This window comes from Aedes aegypti, chromosome 2 (genome assembly GCF_002204515.2).
Source record: "Aedes aegypti strain LVP_AGWG chromosome 2, AaegL5.0 Primary Assembly, whole genome shotgun sequence".
NCBI classification, from domain to species: Eukaryota; Metazoa; Arthropoda; class Insecta; order Diptera; family Culicidae; genus Aedes; species Aedes aegypti.
The window spans coordinates 227,785,640-227,806,507 of NC_035108.1; the positions used below are offsets into that span (position 1 = coordinate 227,785,640).

At 38.8% G+C, this 20,868-nt stretch overlaps 1 protein-coding gene across 3 annotated transcripts in view; it reads right to left on the reverse strand.

Annotated features, from left to right (window-relative positions):
* LOC5572051 (ubiquinone biosynthesis protein COQ9, mitochondrial) overlaps positions 1 to 20,868 on the reverse strand; it is a 38,062-nt gene that overhangs the window by 4,930 nt on the left and 12,264 nt on the right. For 2 of the 3 annotated variants that reach the window (XM_021844264.1, XM_021844263.1), the window contains one exon: positions 15,828 to 16,968. In XM_021844264.1, coding sequence (XP_021699956.1) covers positions 15,863 to 16,968 — 1,106 coding nt within the window. In that variant the 3' untranslated portion in view covers positions 15,828 to 15,862. Of the gene's footprint in view, positions 1 to 4,331; positions 4,973 to 15,827; positions 16,969 to 20,868 lie in introns of those variants that run through there. The other variant, XM_021844265.1, reaches the window with a different exon arrangement.

A 20,868-nucleotide genomic window follows, 5' to 3' on the forward strand; every position in this document is an offset into this window, starting at 1 on the left:
CGTATGGAGGAGAAGAATGAACCACGAGCTTGCGCAACTCTACGGTGAACCCAGTATCACGAAAGTCGCCAAAGCTGGAAGGGTACGATGAGCGGGACACGTTGTGAGAATGCCGGACAACAATCCCGCAAAAATGGTGTTCAACTCAAATCCGGCCGGTACAAGACGAAGGGGAGCGCAACGAGCTAGGTGGTTTGACCAAGTGGAGCATGATCTTGGAAGTGTGGGGTGATCGAGGAATTGGAGGTTAGCAGCCATGGACCGAATTAGTTGGCGTAACATTGTGGCGCAGGTCATGTCTTGAAGGACGTAGAGCCAGCAAAAGTAAAGTAAGCAAGCTCCATGAGCCTATGCATGCTATAAAACGTTTGACTTTTACTGTGCGCTTTGTTTTCAAGTTGCCTGTAAGAGAGAGCGAGACAGCACTAACACACGGCGCACAGTAAAAGTCATAAGAACAAAAGAATTTATGGCACGTACAGAGACCTATGAGCCTCTGTACGTGCCATAAATTCTTTTGTTTTTATGACTTTTACTGTGCGCCGTGTGTTGGTGCTTTCTCGCTCCATCTCAAGGGCAACTTGAAAACTGGGCGCACAGTAATGAACCTTTGTACGTGCTATAAATTATTTTGTTCTTTTAACTTTTACTGTGTGCCGTGTGTTGGTGCTGTCTCGCTCTCTCTCTCTCACGGGCAACTTGAAAACAGAGCGCACAGTAAAAGTCAAACGTTTTATAGCATGCATAGGCTCATGAGCCTATGCATGCTATAAAACGTTTGACTTTTACTGTGCGCCCTGTTTTCAAGTTGCCCGTAAGAGAGAGCGAGACAACACCAACACACGGCGCACAGTAAAAGTCATGAGAACAAAAGAATTTATGGCACGTACAGAGGCTCATAGTCGAACGTTTTATAGCATACATAGGCTTATACCAATGAGACAATATACCGAGGTGAGGAAGACGACATTTAGTGTAGTGACATCCGTGTACGGTGCAAAATGTATCACAATTACAAGCAAGCGAGCTCCCATAAGAAGCCGTGTAAAATAGTGGCGTACCGTGATGAATCAAAATCCGGACGGTACCAATATCCGGACACTCTGAGAATATTTGATAATTAAAGGCAAAACTGAATGTTACAATGTTTTCTTTAAATTAATACTTTAACTATGCACACGGCTGATCATTTTACATTCATTTATAATCTAGTTACCATTGCCAAATAATTAAAAATAACAAAAACAAAATAGTTGCTCCAGTTGAACGTCTTTTCGTCGCGGTACAAGTGATTTTGGTGATAGAATTGACAAGCGCACCCTCAACGATTATCAGCTAAAATGTGTGAAAAATGTATTATATATGTAGTGATTGCAACATATCTGTTCATAACGTTGTTGTTGAACAGTTTAGTGACACCACATCGCAGATAAACGGGATAAATACACGTTTAAAACGGCGAAAACAGGCTGTCCGGGATTGAAGCCAAGTGTTTTTAAATCCGGACGTTGAATTGAAAATGTGTATTTCAATGGCGTTATAATATATTTTCCTAGTACAACTAAAAGAAAACCTTGAAAATTATCGCAACATGTTAAACAAGATTGCAGAACAATGAGGTGCATCGTTTTAAGCAGAAGGAAATAAAGTAAGTAGTGATGATTGTGGTTTGAAACGCAGGGATTTTAGTTCAGGTAACAAAAGACAATTTTTTCATAAATTTGTATGTTTATACCACTACAAAATTTAGGTTTCCCACAAATCTCCCTAAATCGTGTTATATCGAGTGTAGTTAAAAAGTTTAACACAATTTAATTTTATAATTCCATGTTAAATCATAGCTGTCCGGATTTTGATTCAAAAGTGTCCGGATTTATCGACATGCTTGGCTCAGGTGTCCGGATTTAAAGACAAGAAATGCTTCATTATTTTTACTATTTCTATAGCAAAATCTCAAATTTCTTTGAAAAATTTATCACGTTTGCAAAGATTAAACATGGAACTGTTCGTTATGTAAAAAGACTTTGATTAATTCCGAAAGAAATATATTCAAAATTGACTGCAAACATTTCATCCGTCTTAAGTGTCCGGGTATTGATGCATCACGGTATTATTTTTTTGTTTACGTTTTTTTCTTGTTACTAATACATAGCCTTTGGTTCTTCTTCCACACCTTAGTATATATCATACCATGAGCCTATGCATGCCATAAAACGTTTGACTTTTACTGTGCGTCCTGTTTTCAAGTAGCCCGTTAGAGAGAGCGAGACAGCACCAACACACCAAGTCGTTTTGTAAAAGTCAAAAGAACAAAAGAATTTATGACACGTACAGAGTCTCATTTGATTCCACTAGAGTACTGCCCATAACTGCAAAACAGTCACATTCGACATTTTTGACAAAATGGAGTTAATACCATTGAGAGTCATCAAATGATAAATATTTTCGACCAACTTACTGAAATATGTGAGATTGTTCTAGAAAATTCGAAAAAAAATACCAAGTCGTTTTGTCACATTGGTAATTATAATTGCATAACAGTCACATTGAGATTATAAATGAGCGTAGTAATGCGATAGCAATGATTTTCTGACAATTCATCTAATATGCGATATGAGTTGTACAAAATATCAGCCTCAAATAAGCACTTTTGAGTTCCCTTGTATTTTTTAGAAATTTTAGTTTCCTCCCATACTGCCATAAAATGCACACTTGGTATTCCATTTACTCAATGCCTACTTTTGTCGAATGTTACAAATATGCAGTTATGGGCAGAGTAGTAGTCTAATTGTAGTACAGTGGGATTTCACTTGTTGAGGGTCCGCTACATGGAATGACTCGATGGATGGATGTTCGCTGATTGGAAAAAAAAATCCAACTAAGGCTGTGAACCGTTTCACCAGTTCGTTTAACTATTAGTTAAAATTTGACATTTCGATAGTTATTTTCCCCTCAAATGGTTAAATTGATTTTCGCGGTCGACCCATTTGAGCTTTGACAGTCGAGTAGTTATTTCAGAACAAAGTTGACAGATGATTAGTTATTCTCAAATTCACGGGAGCAGAAAATAACTTTCGAACTGTCAAGTTTAACCATGCTCCAGAGCAGGGTTATTTCTAAACGGAGGGGAAATAACTATCGAGCTGTCAAATTTTAACTAAAAGTTTTACGAATCGGTGAAACGGTTCACAGCCTAAAAAGCACTTGAATGTCAAGAGAAGATGTCAAACTGGCTTTGACGTCTGACTACCGTCGCATTGACGTCTCCATATATTGAACAAATGTATATGTATATGTGCGTTTCGTGACGATTTGCTCTCCTGATGCGTTAGTCTGGAGCATTTTCACCAGCTGTCAGTCGTTCCAACTAACGGGTCGAATTCAATGAGAATATATACTAAGGTGTGGAAGAAGAAACAACGGCTATGTATTAGTAGAGAGAAAAAACGTAAACAAAAATAACTACGTCACTAATTTACACGGCTTCTTATGGGAGCTCGCTCGCTTGTAGTTGTGAAACATTTTGCACCGTACACGGATGTAACGCACACTAAATATCTTCTTCCTCACCTCGGTATATATTCTCATTAGGTCGAATTCGCTAGATGGAAGGCAGCCGTGTTCCAACCAGCGAATCCCCGTTGTACACGACACTGAAGACTACCTTAGGGCCCATTCACAAATTTCATAACGCTGAAGGGGGTGGGTGGGTGTTACGACTAATACAAAAAAATCAGAATTTTCATACAAAAAGCGGTGGGTGTCGAAAATTGCCATTTTTGGCGTTATGAAATTAATGAATGAACCCTTAAGCTATCAGTACACACTTTGTCAAGTGTGCAAATATTTGGCTATTTGACGTTTCAGACGGTTGCCTAACGTTTGCCGTTTGCCTATTGTTTGCCAAAGGTCAGTACACGGTGGACAAACATTTGACAAACTCTTATTTGTCCATGTTTGCCACTCGAGAACTGAACGGAGTTGCAAAGTTGACCAAATAAAACTTGTTTTGGCATACTTTTGCAATATATATTTCCTCATATCTTCAAGTATTGGCTATTACAAAATTAGACAAATATTTGCACATCAATGTTTGTGCAAATATATTTGGTCAGTACACATATGACAAATAAATTTGTCAAAATTTGGCAAATATTTGCACATTTGGCAAAGTGTGTACTGATAGCTTTACACTTGGGGTCGAAATACGCGTATCTATTAAAGGATACAAACTCTTGTGGAATGATATACTAAAGTACTTTTTCATTTACTTACTTAAATGAGTTTAAGCCAAATGAGTTCAAGCCAAATGATTTTTCACCAATACATACATCTACAGAACGATCACCAGCGTAATAGCAAATATCATCGGCCAGCGTTAGTACATGGGCTAGTGACGTTGGTGCGTTTGGTGGTAATGCCATGAGACCTAGCGCTTGCGGCCAATGCTGCAAATATGGAATCAACATACGTAGGCGCACTTCAATAGCCTTCCTCGCGAACGTTGCTGAATCTTGTACTTTATCGTTTCTCGATGCTTGTAGTTTGAGATATTCAACTAGGTTTTGATTGCAAACTTTATGGAAAAAATCTAGTACTTCGATGCCGTTTCTAGGAAACAGTCCATTGACTGAGCTAGAATAGTTGACGCTTTCAGCTCCTTTGGCAATAGCCTTCTTGGACCACCCATGAGTTGGTACATAGCCAAGGGCAGCTGTCAGAATTGACTCCTTCACAGCCAGTACTTTGGGATCATTTTTATCTTCATCATATCCATCATTGCTATTTGGAATTTTATGCGTTGTTGCTTCCTTTTCTTTTTGTTCTTCTCTCGCCCGAAATTCGTCAAACGTCTCTCGTGTTCCAGTAGAGGAGGTGCTGCATAACTTACTTTGAAGGACAAGATGTACCCCGTGGGTTTTTGCAAGTCCACCGTATACCATCGAGGCGCATATAGGATGCAGAATTATTCCTGTAAAAAATAAGATTATTTAGCAACTCTACTGGTCTAAAGGCATCTCCACCGCATTAACGTAATTTGAGATACAGGGGTCTACTAGCCACTAGGCTGTAAACCGTTATTTTGTTATTTTGTCTTTGTTTCCACCGATTGTTTAGCTTTTAGTTAAAATTTGACATTTCTATAATTATTTTCCCCTTAAATAATTTATTTAAAGTTCGCGGTCGACCCATTTGAGTTTTAGATTGCGCATTTCTTCACCGCTGGACTAACGCAGGTGTTTTTACAAGTGCGGGAACTCTAATAAAAGTGCACGATTGCATCAAATCGAGCCGGTGTCTTCAGCGGGGTTATTTATCGAAGTCCAAAGAATAAGTGCTCTGAAGACACCAACATGATTCGATGCAATCCCGCACTTTTCACATTTCCGCACTTATGAAGCTGCACGTCGCAGTTCAGTAAATAGTGAAAGAAATACACAATACTGCTTCGCGTTGAAAAATGGGTTAACCTGCGGGCGAAGTTCGATTAAAGACAAAATAAAGACCTCCATGTCTCTTGCAGTTGCCCAAAATTTTATAGCACATAAGGTAATAGAACAAAATCTAGAATGTCATGAAAAGTGTACTGCGAACTGTCAAACTTGGGTACCTTTTGCAGTACCAAGGGATCAAATACAGTATTGAAATGGTATCCAATGTGAACCCGAGTGTGACGGACCTGGTGACACTTCGCCGCGTCACCTTCAAAAATCTTGGTAAAAATCTGTGTTGTGCAAAAATTCAATATTATTTTTTTTTAGATCAAAAAAGAACCTTTGCAAGTGAAAAGCTTATTGTTTTGAACAATAAATTCAAAAACTAACAGTAACATTCACGATTTCTATTAACTTCAACATTTGTAAAGGCGCCATATAACAATAACATAAGTAACATGTAAACAAAGAAAATTTTATTCTTGTTAATTATTGTAAAACTAGGGTAATTCGCTAATTGTTGAATGCTACCCAAATATTGAACGGTCTGTAGAAAACTTGTTAAAACAGGAAATTGAAGCATTTTCAAACAGTTTCAATAAATTATACAGGTTATTCTGTAAGTTAGCTGTACTATCGGACACAATAAATTTAATTAGCCTATTAATTTCTTAAACAAAACACTTATTGAAAAATTTTACCAGTAGGTGAAACGAAAATCTCAATTCTCTTAAAAAATAACTTAAGCTGGGGCTGCTATGAAATAAGCTGTGCGGTAAAATATACTACGTATCTTGGGTTAAACACCTATTAACGGTGTCAGTAAAAGTCTACTTTAGTTAATTTCTAAACATCCGTACAATTTACTCGTACCTATTAATTACATAAAATCATTTTCAATTGCACTTTCGTTTCAGGTACATTTTTCATTTGTCGAACACTAGCATAACCTGAAGGTCTTAGTTTCATCAACAGTATAGCCAGATTTTTTTATTTTCGTACCAAACACCTATGTTGAAATGGAATATTGCAACACAATATTGCTTAGGTATCTGCTTTAAATATCAGTTGAATAATTATTATAAAAAAATCTTAAAATGGTGTCTGTTGCAATGGTGACAAACGCAATCCAGTAAAGTTTAACTAATTGCATCCTGAAACTTTTTTCGGATTTCACTATGTTCACTATGATGGCATCAATGCCATCACCGTTTGTTTGTTTACATCACGATTGAAATTTCGCATCGGCTACCGAACCTGCTTCCAGAAAACGGTCGAAGCAAAAACAGTATCCGGAGTATAACCTCACTCTCGCGATTGATGCTGTAATGTCGAAGGGGGAAAGCCGCTAAAGGGGACGTTTCACTTCCGTCTCAGCCTAAAGTGGTCAGGAAAAGTGGTTCGCGGGCCTAACCCTGTCCTCACAACCAACAAGGAGCGCGAACTTGCAAGTCGAATGAATACGGGAGTAAAGCGGTCAACATTTAGCGACAATCGTTCAACATTAGGTTAAGATGGGTCATGTATGTGTTCAACAATTAAGTATCCAGCTTTTTACGCTGGCTATAAAACAGCAAGGGGTAATTTGATTTTGACATGTCTTGGCAACGTTTTTATAGTAAAGTCTTGGTAGGCCATGATCTGAGTTTGTTTATTGGATTGTCAAAAATTTTCACAATATTTGTTATGATTCTCTCCGTATTAGTACTTAAAGCTAAGTATGCTGTTTCGCTCAAGAAAAGTAAAAAAATTCCTTGACTGAAAGGGTCAAGAAATTTCCTACAGAGCGCCCCCTTTGAAGTGACATTTCTTCTCAACTGCGTACTGCGATCAGAAAAAAGTGATTTTCTTGACCATTTCTTGGGAGAAATTTTCCACGCATCGAGATAGGCGATTCCTTTTCTTTTGGTTGAATTGATCACCGTGAACTTCTATTTAATATTATATATTGGCTTTTCTCGGTGACAACAGACAAAAACAGCATATTTTGCGTTACGCGTTTCGGCTTACTTCACTTCAGCCCTCATCAGACGCAACATGCTGAACGCAACCTTACAGCTTGGTCTGTCACAACTATACAGTATAGTTGTGACAGACCAAGCTGTAAGGTTGCGTTCAGCATGTTGCGTCTGATGAGGGCTGAAGTGAAGTAAGCCGAAACGCGTAACGCAAAATATGCTGTTTTTGTCTGTTGTCACCGAGAAAAGCCAATATATAATATTAAATAGATTCCTTTTCTTGTCAGTAGCAAACCGGCCTTAACAATTAGGTTTATTTTTTACTATTTCAAGAACTTTATATCTATTTTTTATGTTTTAGGTGTCCAGATGGTGTACTATCTTTGGCAGAGATTGAAAAATTTACAAAAAATTTCCGTACGGAAAAGTGACAGCTCCATTTGATTCGTACGGCAGGCGTTACCGACGTTATGAAATCAGCTCTACTTCTCAGCAGCGTACAGCTCAAGTAATTTCGGTAGCGGAATCATTCCTTGACCGTTCCTTGTCCTATCCTTTTGCACTGTACTTATGATCAGCGTACCTGCCATAAAACGTAAACAATTTTCGTTGGCGCGAAACCGATTCACTGCCTTTTCTTGCCCGCCAACGGCGAAAACAAAGGGTTTGACGTTTCCGCACTTGTGAACCCGCCCGCACTTCTGAAGTGCGGGGTCCAATAAGGTGGGAACTGCGCAATAACGTTACAACTCTGTGTTCATTTCTGTGGATGCCTAATAACTTATTGAACATTTTATCCGTAGGATCACCTACCGAATCCTTAAAGAGCTGTGGATTTTTGGGAGGTCTGAGATAACCCGACCTAACATACTTTAAGCATCTGTGAGATTGGAAAAATGATTATGCCAGGAACAATAACTGACAAGTAAATATAACTTGTTCGCTATCAATTTTGGCCCGACGATACGCTCTATATCCTTCAGATCTTTTCCATAATCATCGGAATGTTGAAATGAGATTAACGGTTTGCCTTCCAGTCCGCATAATTGGTGATTTAAAAGACGTTTGAGCGTATAGTTTGAAGCTCTTGTTACTAGCAGTTCATGGTCCTAAGCTAAAATATGCAGAAAAAATATAAAATTGATAATAGTTCAACTATTTCGATTACATGAGAACACGATTGGAAAATTCTGACATCGAATCGTCAACAACAAAAAACTTTCTTCATTACAAATCTTGCTTTGATTTAACCTTTCGGTCGTCGCGCGAATTTTTGTAACGCGAGTAGTCGCGCGTTGTACTTTGTACAACACCCTTGGTTTTGCGAATATCTCAGGAGTCTGATCACTTAGATAGATGACGTCTTCGGCAAAATTGATCAGCAGCTTATGGGCTATCATTATTATAGCCAAGAAATTCGGGATTTTGCCACTAGGCGGCGCTAGTGAGCATTAAGCTTTTGTTTCCCAGATCTCATGATCCTGACCACTTAGAAAGATAGCGTCTTCGGCAAAGTTGTTTGGTAACTCAAGGACTATCATTGTTGGAGCTAGTTGATTCAAAATATTGCCACTAGGCGGCGCTAGTGAGCATAAAACATTTGTTTCGCAAATATCTCAGGAGCCTGATCACTTAGAAAGATGGTGTCTTCGGCAGAGTTGTTCAGTAGCTCAAATTCTTTCTTTGTTTAATTCCTTAAAGATTTATTAAAATAATGATAGTCCCTGAGCTGCTGAACAACTTTGCCAAAGATGCCTGTCTAAAAAGTCAAGATCCTGCAGTATCTGTAAAACAAAAAAATCATGCTCACTGGCGCCGCCTGATAGCAAAATATCGTATTTCTTGGCTCAAATAATGATAGCCCTTGAGCTACCAAACTACTTTGCCGAAGACACCATCTTTCTAAGTGGTCAGGCTCCTGAGATATCTGCAAACAAAAGTTAAATGCTAACTAGCGCCGCCTAGTGGCAAAATTTTGAATCATCTAACTCGAAAAATGATAGTCCTTAACTTACTAAACAACGTTGACATCCTTCTAAATGGTCAGGATCCTGAAAAATCTGCAAAACAAAAGTAAAACTTTCATGCCCACTAGTGCCACCTAGCGGTTAAATTACGAATTAAATGAGGTATCATCAGATAGCGCGTCATCTCTAGAACAACTTTACTAAAGACCCCAAGTTTCTATATTATCTGGATTTCCTGATATGACGATTTCAAACTGTGGTTTCCTCGAACCGTACATAGTACGTTCATTATTATGCGACTTCCATGTACATTTGTTGATTTTACCGTATTAAAAAGGCTCATACGTAAATAAAAACTGTCGAGTATTGTTCTTAAGAAGATTCTTGAGGAATACATTTTGGTTTGGTGTCGACAGATATCTTTGTTGCAAAATGATAGTATATAAATCACAACTGTTGTACAAAGTACAACAGCGCGACAGCCCGAAGGTTAACTATAAAAATTATAGTGTTGGCAATAAATGGCGAAAAGGGGTGATTGGCAATTTATGGCAAGCTAAGCGTAAAAAGCTGGATAGAACTATCTTTCTAATTATATTATTTTTTACTTCAAAATGGACATTACAGTGCCAAAAATGTAACACAAATAATGTTAAACAATCGTCTGTTGGTTAAACAATCGGTGTTGAATGCTTTTTTAGCAACCTTTCTATCTGAATTTCCATAAAAATCAAATAACATAAAAACTTCTGTCTTAACCGTTCAGCATTTGGCGATTTACCCTAATTCATTCCAGCATGGACCAATGCACGAGTTCACTGTTTGACGTTTTATTGGTGTCGTGTTATTTATGTGGCCATGGAAACCAGTGAATTCGGCACCGCTCAAACGTCAAATTAATGAACTCGTGCATCGGTCCATAGCATAACTCTATGCAGGTTCAAACATATAGGGTGATTGCCTTGTTTTTGTCGGCTGGTAGGATAGTTTATAGAAAAAAGTTTCTGAGTCCTGTTGTCTGCTCCCTAAAATTTCCACCCCTCTTTTAATGCCTGCAGAGTCATGCAGGAGCTTCCGAAGATTGTAATGAATTAATTGGGAAAAATATAGTGGAACGTTCAGTATATTTTTGCATGCTCATCCTATGGACCAATGCACGAGTTCACTAATTTGACGTTTGAGCGGTGCCGAGTTCACTCGTTGCCGTCACGTAATTAAAACGGTACCGCTCAAACGTCAGATACCTAGTGAACTCGTGCATCGGTCCATGGACATGTGCACGGGTTCATTATTTGACGTTTTAGCGGTGCCGTGTTATTTATGTGACCATGGAAACTAGTTAATTCGGTACCGCTCAAGCGTCAGATTAGTGGACTCGTGCATCGGTCCATTGAACCTTTTTTTGAATTTATCCAAAAGCTGTGAACAGTTTGTCATTACAAATGACGGCGTTGCACTATTGCTTTTTTAATGTTTATACTTACATAAACCATTGTATAGTCCGCCATCAAAGGTGACGGCATGTTTTTGATTCGAATAATTTTATAACACAGTACAGGTATAGGGCTTCTTCCTTCTGGCGTTACGTCCCAACTAGGACAAAGCCTGCTTTCTCAGCTTAGTGTTCTTATGAGCACTTCCACAGTTATTAACTGAGAGTTTTTTTTTTTTGACAATTGACCATTTTTGCATTTGTATATCGTGTGGCAGGTACGAAGATACTCTATGCCCTGGAAGTCGAGAAAAATTCCAACCCGAAAAGATCCTCGACCGGTGGGATTCGAACCCACGACCCTCAGCTTGGTCTTATCAGGTATCAGGTATCAGAAGGCCGGCTCCAAAGGCACGTTCCCCTCCATCTGGGAGATTTGTGCCATCGCCATATTTGAGCCTATTTCATCATCTACCCGATGGGAGAGGAAAGGGAAGGGGAAGATGGGAGGAAATAGGAGTGGGGTCCCTTGAAGAGGGAAGATCGCATAAGCGAAATGAGAGCATGTAGCTCGAATGGTTCGAACAGCGCCCTAAAAAGAGCGCTGCAAAACGCATGAGCGCGAAGAGAGCCTATAGCTCATTACCACAGCGGGTTAAGAATAACAGAAGGTCATGAAGATTCAGGTTACTGAAATCAGTTTCACTTAATAAGTGTTTACCAAGTAATTGGAATCGCAATTACGCGAGAACTTGACAGTTACATATCAGGTGATAAGAAGTTCCATAATCGGAATCACAACTATAACACACAAATGTATCAACACACTGAATATTTGTCATGTGATAGTTGAGTCGGCAGTGGCCAGTTAAGGTTGTAACCAAGCGACTGCAATTCTGCTTTGACAGATTTGTTAAATACTTAGCCACCTTTGGGGTGGCTCAGTAATGTACAGACGTCCACTCGTCCCGCGAAGGGAGTTGTGAGAAACATTTCCTATAAGCAAAGTGACAAGCAATTTTGAGATCACTCGAAGCAAGGACAATTGTGTCCCAATTCACCGGAAGTGGAAACATCCAAATCACTAGGATTTCCATTGGACGGAGAAAATCCATGAAAATTGGTCACAACCAATTAACAGTTTGTGGAGTATAAAATACGCAAAGTCTGCGAATTTACATTCATATGTTCATATAGAGATGTAGGCGATTTCCTACAATAAGTAATCCAAGATTTGAACTACTTAAGCATTCCATCAGACTGGAGCTTCTCAAATTGATATCTGAGCTGCTCCAGATGATGTGATGAATATCAGCATCACTGCACACAATCAGCAGAAGGCTTTTTCATAGGCAGTGAACGACAACTCGTTTGAAATCATCCATTGGGGATGGTTCATCATGTGGTAAATACACCAAAAAACGAAAGACGTATAAATACGGAATTTTCCGGTTGAGGTTTCCTATTGAGGTCACATACAGATATATCAATTGTGACAGCACATACATCTCTGGTTGTTAACTCAGAAATGAGTGTAGCGACGTCAGCGCTATTTACGAGCACGCATGCACGAGGCATGGCACGGGAGTATGCCATTTCATTTTTCTGAAAGTAGCAAAAACTGGGTCCACTAGGTTACCTAGATAAAAGTTCACAAAAGTAAGGTTTTTGAACTAGTGCCACTTGAGCTGTACCATTTGCATGAGTCTACAAAGATTGATCGTTGCTGACATTTTATGCTGGAGATTGATCTAACTAAGCTATCCTAGCCGTAGCCACTACCCAAACTAGGCAGGATTAAGCTTTTCGCCATCTCAGAACGAAAAAGATCAGCAGCGAACAAAAACCAGATCGGTATCTTTTAAAAGTCGCCAAAGGCGAAAAGCACATAATACGCTGCGTAAAACGCATAATGCGAAACCATGTAGGTGAAAATTTAAACTAAATTACAATGTATTAATAATCCCACCCTTATTTAGCCTCAGGCTTGAGACTGAAGAAGTGCAGCCGATTATCTCGGAGAAACACAAGGTCACCTGCACCATTGCTCCGGGTAGCACAGGAAGGGCATATTACTGTAGAGGGCACCCAGGAACTCCACAGGCTCCGTTTGCGGCTAGGTTTTATTTAGACCCCCCTAACCATTCATTCTTAGGCACGGTAAGCTTAAAGCCGTATGAATTAGGGGTCACCTGTGAGGTGGACTTTTACCACCGGAACAGGCAGTCCGTAGTGTTAATTCTTAGCCAGTTGAAACAACCGCTACCGACACTACGCGGCTATATAGGCTGATCGGGAAAAGGAAGTTAACATTGATGATTAACTCCTGACGTGCCCAAACAGCCGTAACTCTATGCCCTGGAAGTCGAGAAAAATTCCAACCCGAAAAGATCCTCGACCGGTGGGATTCGAACCCACGACCCTCAGCTTGGTCTTGCTGAATAGCTGCGCGTTTACCGCTACGGCTATCTGGGCCCCATAGGTATAGGTTGCATGGATCACATTACTTACCAAGGTAAATCCTGGACATGTAACTTTGTATCCCTTCCCACCAAATCCCCCTCCTGTGACAATCATGGAGATGCAGAGCTGATCTCGGTCTCTAGTAACAATGGTTGTCACACCAACATTCCTTCCCTTCCTCGATGACCGTAAGGACGTGGCCGGCGCTGTTATTGACTTTTTTGAAAATTGAACTCTCGAATTGTGCACACTGAGAATGGTTCGCTAGTCCCAAGCCCCATTAATTGATTCTCTGTGCAATTTCGATTGGACTGGTCAATCACGGAGTAGCAACTACGAATTGTACCGTCATCCAGGCTTGATAATTCTCCTCAACATCATCAGAGTTCGGTGACATACTCTAGAGCAGCGTGCTGCCTTTGCCTCTTTGCGAGGGAGCGAAAAAATGCTAAACAGAGAGGCAACGAAAAATCAGCGAGGAAGATGCAGCACAAAAAAAAGCCGAGTAAAATTCCATCAAAAAAGGGTGCTCTCACAACTCCCCGAGGACTGTCTGGTCGGGCGGCAGACTCGAGAGTTCGTTTGAAGTGTGAGTGATGGTGAGCATCGCAACGAGAGAGAGAGAGAGTGCCTGAAAAAATCCTCGCATTTTTCTGCACTCTCACTCGAATCGCTTGAGGATCTGTGTTGACAATTTTGAGTTTATTTTTTTCTCCTCAGAAAAACGGCAAAATAGCCTCCTCTTTGCATCGCAGAGGAGTTTCTATCAAGCCTGCCGTCATCTATGCTTATGCTTATTATGCAATAATGGCTGAAAAATCTCAGATATCTTTTACCTATCGTAATGTTCTCAATGGCCTCAAAGGTTTACGCATGAGTTTAAAACGTTAATTTACATTTTCAGTTAAATATACCAATTATTTCACTTACCCCGCGGTACCTCATATAAACGATTATTTTAAAAATGGTTCCAAATATGAACCTTGACACTTACGATCATGTTTGACGTTCACTTTGTCGACAAAAATGCCTCAAGACTTTTACTTTTAACGGGCCATTTGAGCCCCAAAACACAGACCCAACATAAAATATCCACACCATTCTTCATACGGATCAATTGAGCTACGATTTTGTGTTAATGTGTTGTATATCGATTTTATTTTATATATATAATATATATAATCAAAAATATTATTCGGCAAACACGAAAAAAAAAATCCATCCAAAATTTGAGTTTAGGCCAAAGGGTATGACAAAATCTAAAAATTATTAAAAATGTTTTTTGGACTTAAACAAACGGTAAACTTTTAAAAAATTTGACTAAACATTTATTTCTGCCCTAAACTTAAGCGTTTGTTACTAAAATTGGGACAGGGCTTTAGGATCCTATTTGGCAAATCAGAATCACAACATTTTCTGAACGATTCTACAATAAAGTAGAGAGCATGTTACAAGCAAACAAGTACAAAAAATGTTCCTAAGATACTGCGTAATTTATGAAATCTAGGGATGTTCGGATGCTACAGCATAGCATAGCATAGCATAGACTGACTGTACATGTCAATGGTTGCTACTCCGTGATTGATCGGAACTGGTAAGAATTGCACTAGGATCCAAATGAATAAGGGATGGGAGTTTCCGCTTACTCTCGGAGTGCAATTTTAGCAGATCTAATATTATTGATCAATAACGGCGCCGGCCAAGTCCTTACAGTCAGTTGGGATGGGGAAGGAATGTTAGGTTGTAATGATTGTTGCTTCTAGAGACCGAGAATACCTCTGCATCTCCACAATCACTACGGGAAGGGTGTTTATTAGTAAGGAAGGAAAAGATCTGGGAGTCACCTTTGGTCGGTGATGCGATCCATGGACAGGGGGAAAAATACGACTTATACTTAAAGCTAGTTTTGTATTTTTGTCTCGAGCAGGTTTTGGTGGAAGATTTAAAAAATACGTCAACATCTGCAGTGTCGAACTATTCAAAAGATTTTTTTTTATTAATGGCGAAAACAGAAAAATATATGTATATATTTTAAATTATATAAAAAGGAATTACGACACTTGTAGTGACGAAGAATACATTGTTTGTTTGAAAATTACATATGAGTATTACTGTGCTTTTTTGTCTAGAGGTGAAAAGTTTTTGGTAGAAGGTAGAAGTTTTTTTTTTTTTAAATACGTCAACATTCATAATGTCGCACAATTCAAAAGATATTTTTAGTAATGTCAAAAATATATGTATCTTGATGCCGATATTTGTAATGACGAACCATACAAAGTTTGTTTGAATATTACGAAACGAGCTCACCAGTTGGTAATCCCTCCTCAACTGAACACGAATATATTTTCGCACCACACAGCGCGAACAGCAAAACTTCTCGGCGTCTCGAAAACGAACCGTCTTGCGTACACACCGAGCTCGCTTGCTTGGTCTCTCGGATGAACGCCGCCCAGCAAATCGAAAACCGAGAGAAAAAAAAACATTCCGGCGACGCACAAACTGAACGCACTTGCTTGGGCTTTCGGAAGCACACTCTCTAGGGATGTTCGGATGCTACAGAGAGAAAATCAAATAACAAGTTGAGTCATATAATCAGTGAACATACATTCAGGTGTTAATGGGCTTCAAATTTATACACTCCAGTACTCTTGCGAGGAGACATTCCATAAGATCGAATTGGTTCATCGCGTGGGTTAGCAATTCCAGCTTTTTTTCTCTGGTGAGTTCAGGAAGTGGTCCGCTGTTAATAATGCTGACACTAATATCAGAATGGTTGCTAGTGCCCTCAGAGGCTTGAGCCGTTTTTAAGCGTTCTTCTTTAAAATGTGCTTTTGCTAAATCTATAGACTTCCTTAGAGGGTATAGATAGTGATGCTCAAGTTCTTTCATGTACTCCCAAATAGAAGTCTTGTTCAACTTATCACGGAGTAGCAAGAACCTCAACACATTGAGTCCAGTGATAATAGTGTCTGCATTTTCGACCAGGTCCGTTTCAATTCCGTTTTTCAAAACGCAAATCTCTGTTAACAGTAGGTGTTTTAACGATTTTCCTACAAACCATGGACTAGGAGTATTGTTGCCACTCAACTCCTGACTTATTAAGTCTTTGTAGATTGTAGCTACGAACGAATGTAGTCCACTATGTTGTACCGTTTTAAAGAGGTTAGAGATAACCAGGTATCTGCCTTCAGAATCGAAATGTAAGATATAATCCCTGAGAAGCATTGTTCCATCCTTACGATTTGATTCGCTGCTGGAGTAAACAATCAGGTTCGACAGGCCTTTGCAAAACTGTTGATGAATTTCAACATCCAGATTATCCGGAAATAGCTTTTCTGCACCTAGTTTCTCCAGTGATTTCATTCCCAAAACAATCCCCTTGTGATGTACAACAATGTGTTCGTTCGTTATAAGCTCTGTACAGTAATACAGGCCCATTTCAAAAAGATGAAGATTTGTGTAAACTGCAGGGCTAGTTTTAGGCTGAAGATCTTCTCCTATCAGGAGATAATGGTACATTGCCAATGCAAGCATAGGACACTTATCTTCATTCATAAATATGTTTTGGGTGGGATTGGGCTTTTTATACCATTTGCTGGAAGACCAACGCTTTCGTCGTTCACCGTAAGACAGCAACTGGTACGGATCACCAAGTAAACTACACATTGCTGACACCAAATCTTCTGCGACTTGACGGCTATACGTTTTTGCACCTGTAATATAAAATAAAATACAAAATTTGAAAATGAAAATATCCTAGCTAAGCATGTGAAAGAGATCAAAATTCAAATTATTATAAATACTGGCTGCTACCATGTCTATCAGTAGCGCAAAATTAGTGCTACCTTTGCTTTTCATCACGGTCGGTTTTTAATGAGGTATGTTATTGTACTCTGCAAGAAAAATCCTCAAAACGCGATTTTCTTAAAATGTTGATATACCGCCACAATGTTAATACAAAATACCACATTTTGCAGATTTAGCAAATTTGGTATATTCGCGTCCTTGAAGAACGAACAAATCCAAGCCTAATTGCATTTTGACATTTGAATTACGCGTAGATTGTCCGTGCGTTACCGCTACCGCTTGATGTGGATTCAATATAAACGCCGCAATACTTAGATACCATTAGTGCACCAAATACCGCTCATTTAAGGAAAGTTATGTGTTCAAATGTTTATTATAAAATAGCTATTGTGTTGATTAATACTTTTTTATGTCACAATGTAGCTCCTAGTATAAGTAATCAGCGGCAAAATAAAACTTTCATAAAAAAATCATTTAATTGCATTTAAGTGTCCCTGTCCCTATTGTCATGTACCTATCTCAAGTAATATTCATTATTCCTGATGACTCTGGTACCTTTTACTTGTTTGTACCTACGGGATTTTTGAACTATTATTGCTGACTGCCTTAGGCGCAGAGGAGAGACTTCCCGGACTGTGGACTGATTAACATATTATTTTATTTTTTATTTGCAGGATATTAAAGTGGCGACGAGGATCATGGAAACGTGTGTTGGCGATTATCGTTTTTCTTTGAGGTGGCGAGTTTGTCAATTTCATTTAAAAGACAATTTACACCGTCTTCAGCACATAAGCTGCACAGACTGAACGATCACAAACATTAGGCAACGGACAACACGAAACATCCAGTAGCCCAGCGATGAATTTTTCGTTTGACGAAAAGTTTCCACCGACTGGAGCGGGAATCGAACCCACACCCCGTGGCACAATACGCCTAGACGACTGACGCCGCTAACCGCAAGGCCACGAAGCCCACATTTAAGTATGGTGAAATTGCCAATTTGAGTTGAACTAAATTGTTCTTTAGAGCTGACGAAATTGTCGTATATTGTGAACATAGTTGTTCTTTTGTAGAGCGATTGCTATATTGAGATGAACGAAATTGTTCTTTAGTGTTGACGAAGTTGTCAAATATATTGTCAAGCAATATGCATTGCCATTTTATGGTCTTAAAACGAACATATGTTGGTTTGTCGCGGGTTACTTCACTGCAAGGACTATTTTTGACAAAGTCCACCAAATCTTTCATGTTCCATCACGCCAAAGGCAGCAACTCTCCCAAGATGGTTGACTTGAGGAACGAGCTGCAGCGCTTGAGCAATCATCGATTACGGACGCTTGGAGACGAACTACGTGAAATATTGGATTATAGCGGCCCTGCCTGCACATTGATGAGTATCAATGTACAGAGCCTAAATGCTCATGCAATGGATATTGACAATTCGAGTGACAATTAGAAGTTCGGCAGTCAAAACTTCGGCGAAGTTCGGCGTCGGCATTCTAATTTGGTGCTTCGCCGACGCATAAGGATTGCCTTTGTCGGCGTAGCACTTCGGTAGAATGCCGACGCCGAACTTTCAGTGATATTTCATTTCTCTTATGAACTTCGGTCTAAAGTTAATCTGAATGCACAATATTGCTACAGACCAAATTCTGACAATTGTAGAATTTCTTGCACTGAGTGAGACTTGACTAGACGATCACTCCTCCGTCGACATTGCTGACTACAGCTGCATAACCAGTTCATACGCCCAGGCGTAAGAGCTGGAGGCGTGGCGATTTACCAGAAGGATACGGCCTTCAACGTAGCTGTTCCTCACACAATTCAAAAGATTAGTGAGGAATATGATGCAATGCTTGCAGGGTGTCGACTACCTGGAAAAACCTGGAAAGTCAGGGAATTCGATTTTTGATCTGGAAAGTCAGGGAATTTCACTAGAGGTCAGGGTAAAATATTCAATACTACAATACCAAACAAGTTGATTGAGAAAACGCTTTTATGCATATGAGAGTAAGCTGTACTTTACTACCTATACTTATTCTTAGAATCCAAAATTTTCTGAATTGAAAAGCATCAACAGTGCTCTCTGATCAATTTCTTCAAAGTTGGTGTAGTTAGCTTTATTAATATTAAGTTCTAAAGTTTCCTAGATTTAATCATTGTCTTTTCTTCAAAATCTTGAGGAAAAAATGTCAAATCAAATCATGTCAAGTTTGCCCAAAATATTCAAGTTAAACTGATAAAACGAAATATAGAGAATAACCAATGAAGATTTTCGTATTAAGGTGAAGATGAAACCCGTATCTTTAAATTTCAAGAGCACAAACCTACAAAACAGGATATTTTCTGAATTTTATATCATGTCGTTTCTGGAAACAATAAAGATAATACCGCAAAGCGCTTTTATATTGATATTTTTTCCATTTTGCTATCTATTTTAATTTTTAATTTTTCAATTTCAATTTTCCAGGATTCTATGAAAATACCGTGAATTTCAAGCTTCACTTCAGGAGCTTACTCACAGATACGACCAGTTTTTTTATAAGAATATACAGGAAATTCTCAAAAAAAAAAAAAATGTGAAGATCATTATCTAAGATATCTTTATGAATCCATAAAATCCATGGACGCGGAATTTTCAGGAATTTAATTTGAATCTACTCGATAATCCTTTAATAGCTTGTGAGATTGCTTGGAAGGTTAGTCGGACATCATTCCGTAGATGGGCTAGATTGAGCTCAAAACCGGTCGACTAAAAAGGTAAATTGCAATCCTTTTTGAATTGTTTGTAAGAACAATGTGTGTTATGTCCGTTCTCAGTATTTACTTAGCTTCTACTCAGCTTTTAACGCTTCAATAATACGAATTATCAAGTTTAAAAAGTATATTCCCAAGTGCTCAGTTTTATCATATCAACTTGAAGAAAATTATCGTAAAAACTATTTCTCAGTTTATTCACAGTACCTAAAACATAAACTCTACCAAACAAACTAATCAACATGGTCTGGATTTTTTCTGGAAAACGACTGGAAGGTCAGGGAAAGTCAGGGAATTTTATTTTCAAAATTGGGTCGACACCCTGGCTTGGCGTAGCAGATCAGGTTGGAGACATTTGTGCGGCATCTATTATGGTTATGCACACTGAAGTACTGCTAATAACAGTGTATTAATCCAGGTATTATTGTGCAAGATACGAAAATGTTCATGCCCCGTAATTTATTCAATTGTGTAAAACAATATACTCTCATTGTAGTCACCGGTGACTTTAATATTGACGTTTCCAAACAAGAAAATATTAAATTTGTTGATTTTATCAATAAACATTTTAATTTAAAGTTGGCAAATCGTCCAAATGAAGCGACCACATTAGGTGGTTCTTGTACTGATTTAACGTTTATTAAAATATAAGTGTAGAGTGCAATCGATATTGTACATACTTTTCTTACCATATACCGATTCTATCGATTCTCACGATCGAAGCACCCGAGCTATCAAACATTAAATTTTACAAGAGGAGTTTGGCGAACTACAGCTGGAGCCAGAACTGAAACCGATCACCCAACCAAACAACACAAGGAAGCGACGACCAAACAAACAAATTCAATCATCTGGCACATCACTGGACTGTTCCTGGAACACCAAACACTGGTTCTCGGAACCACAGAACGACAAGTGGCCCTTTTCAGGACCATCAAAGTGAGTCCAAAAAGAGTTAATTCCTGAAAACTTCATCCGATCAATAACAACACAAAACTAGTACACTTACAAATTCATATACATGAAAAATTATTAATAATCTTTCACTA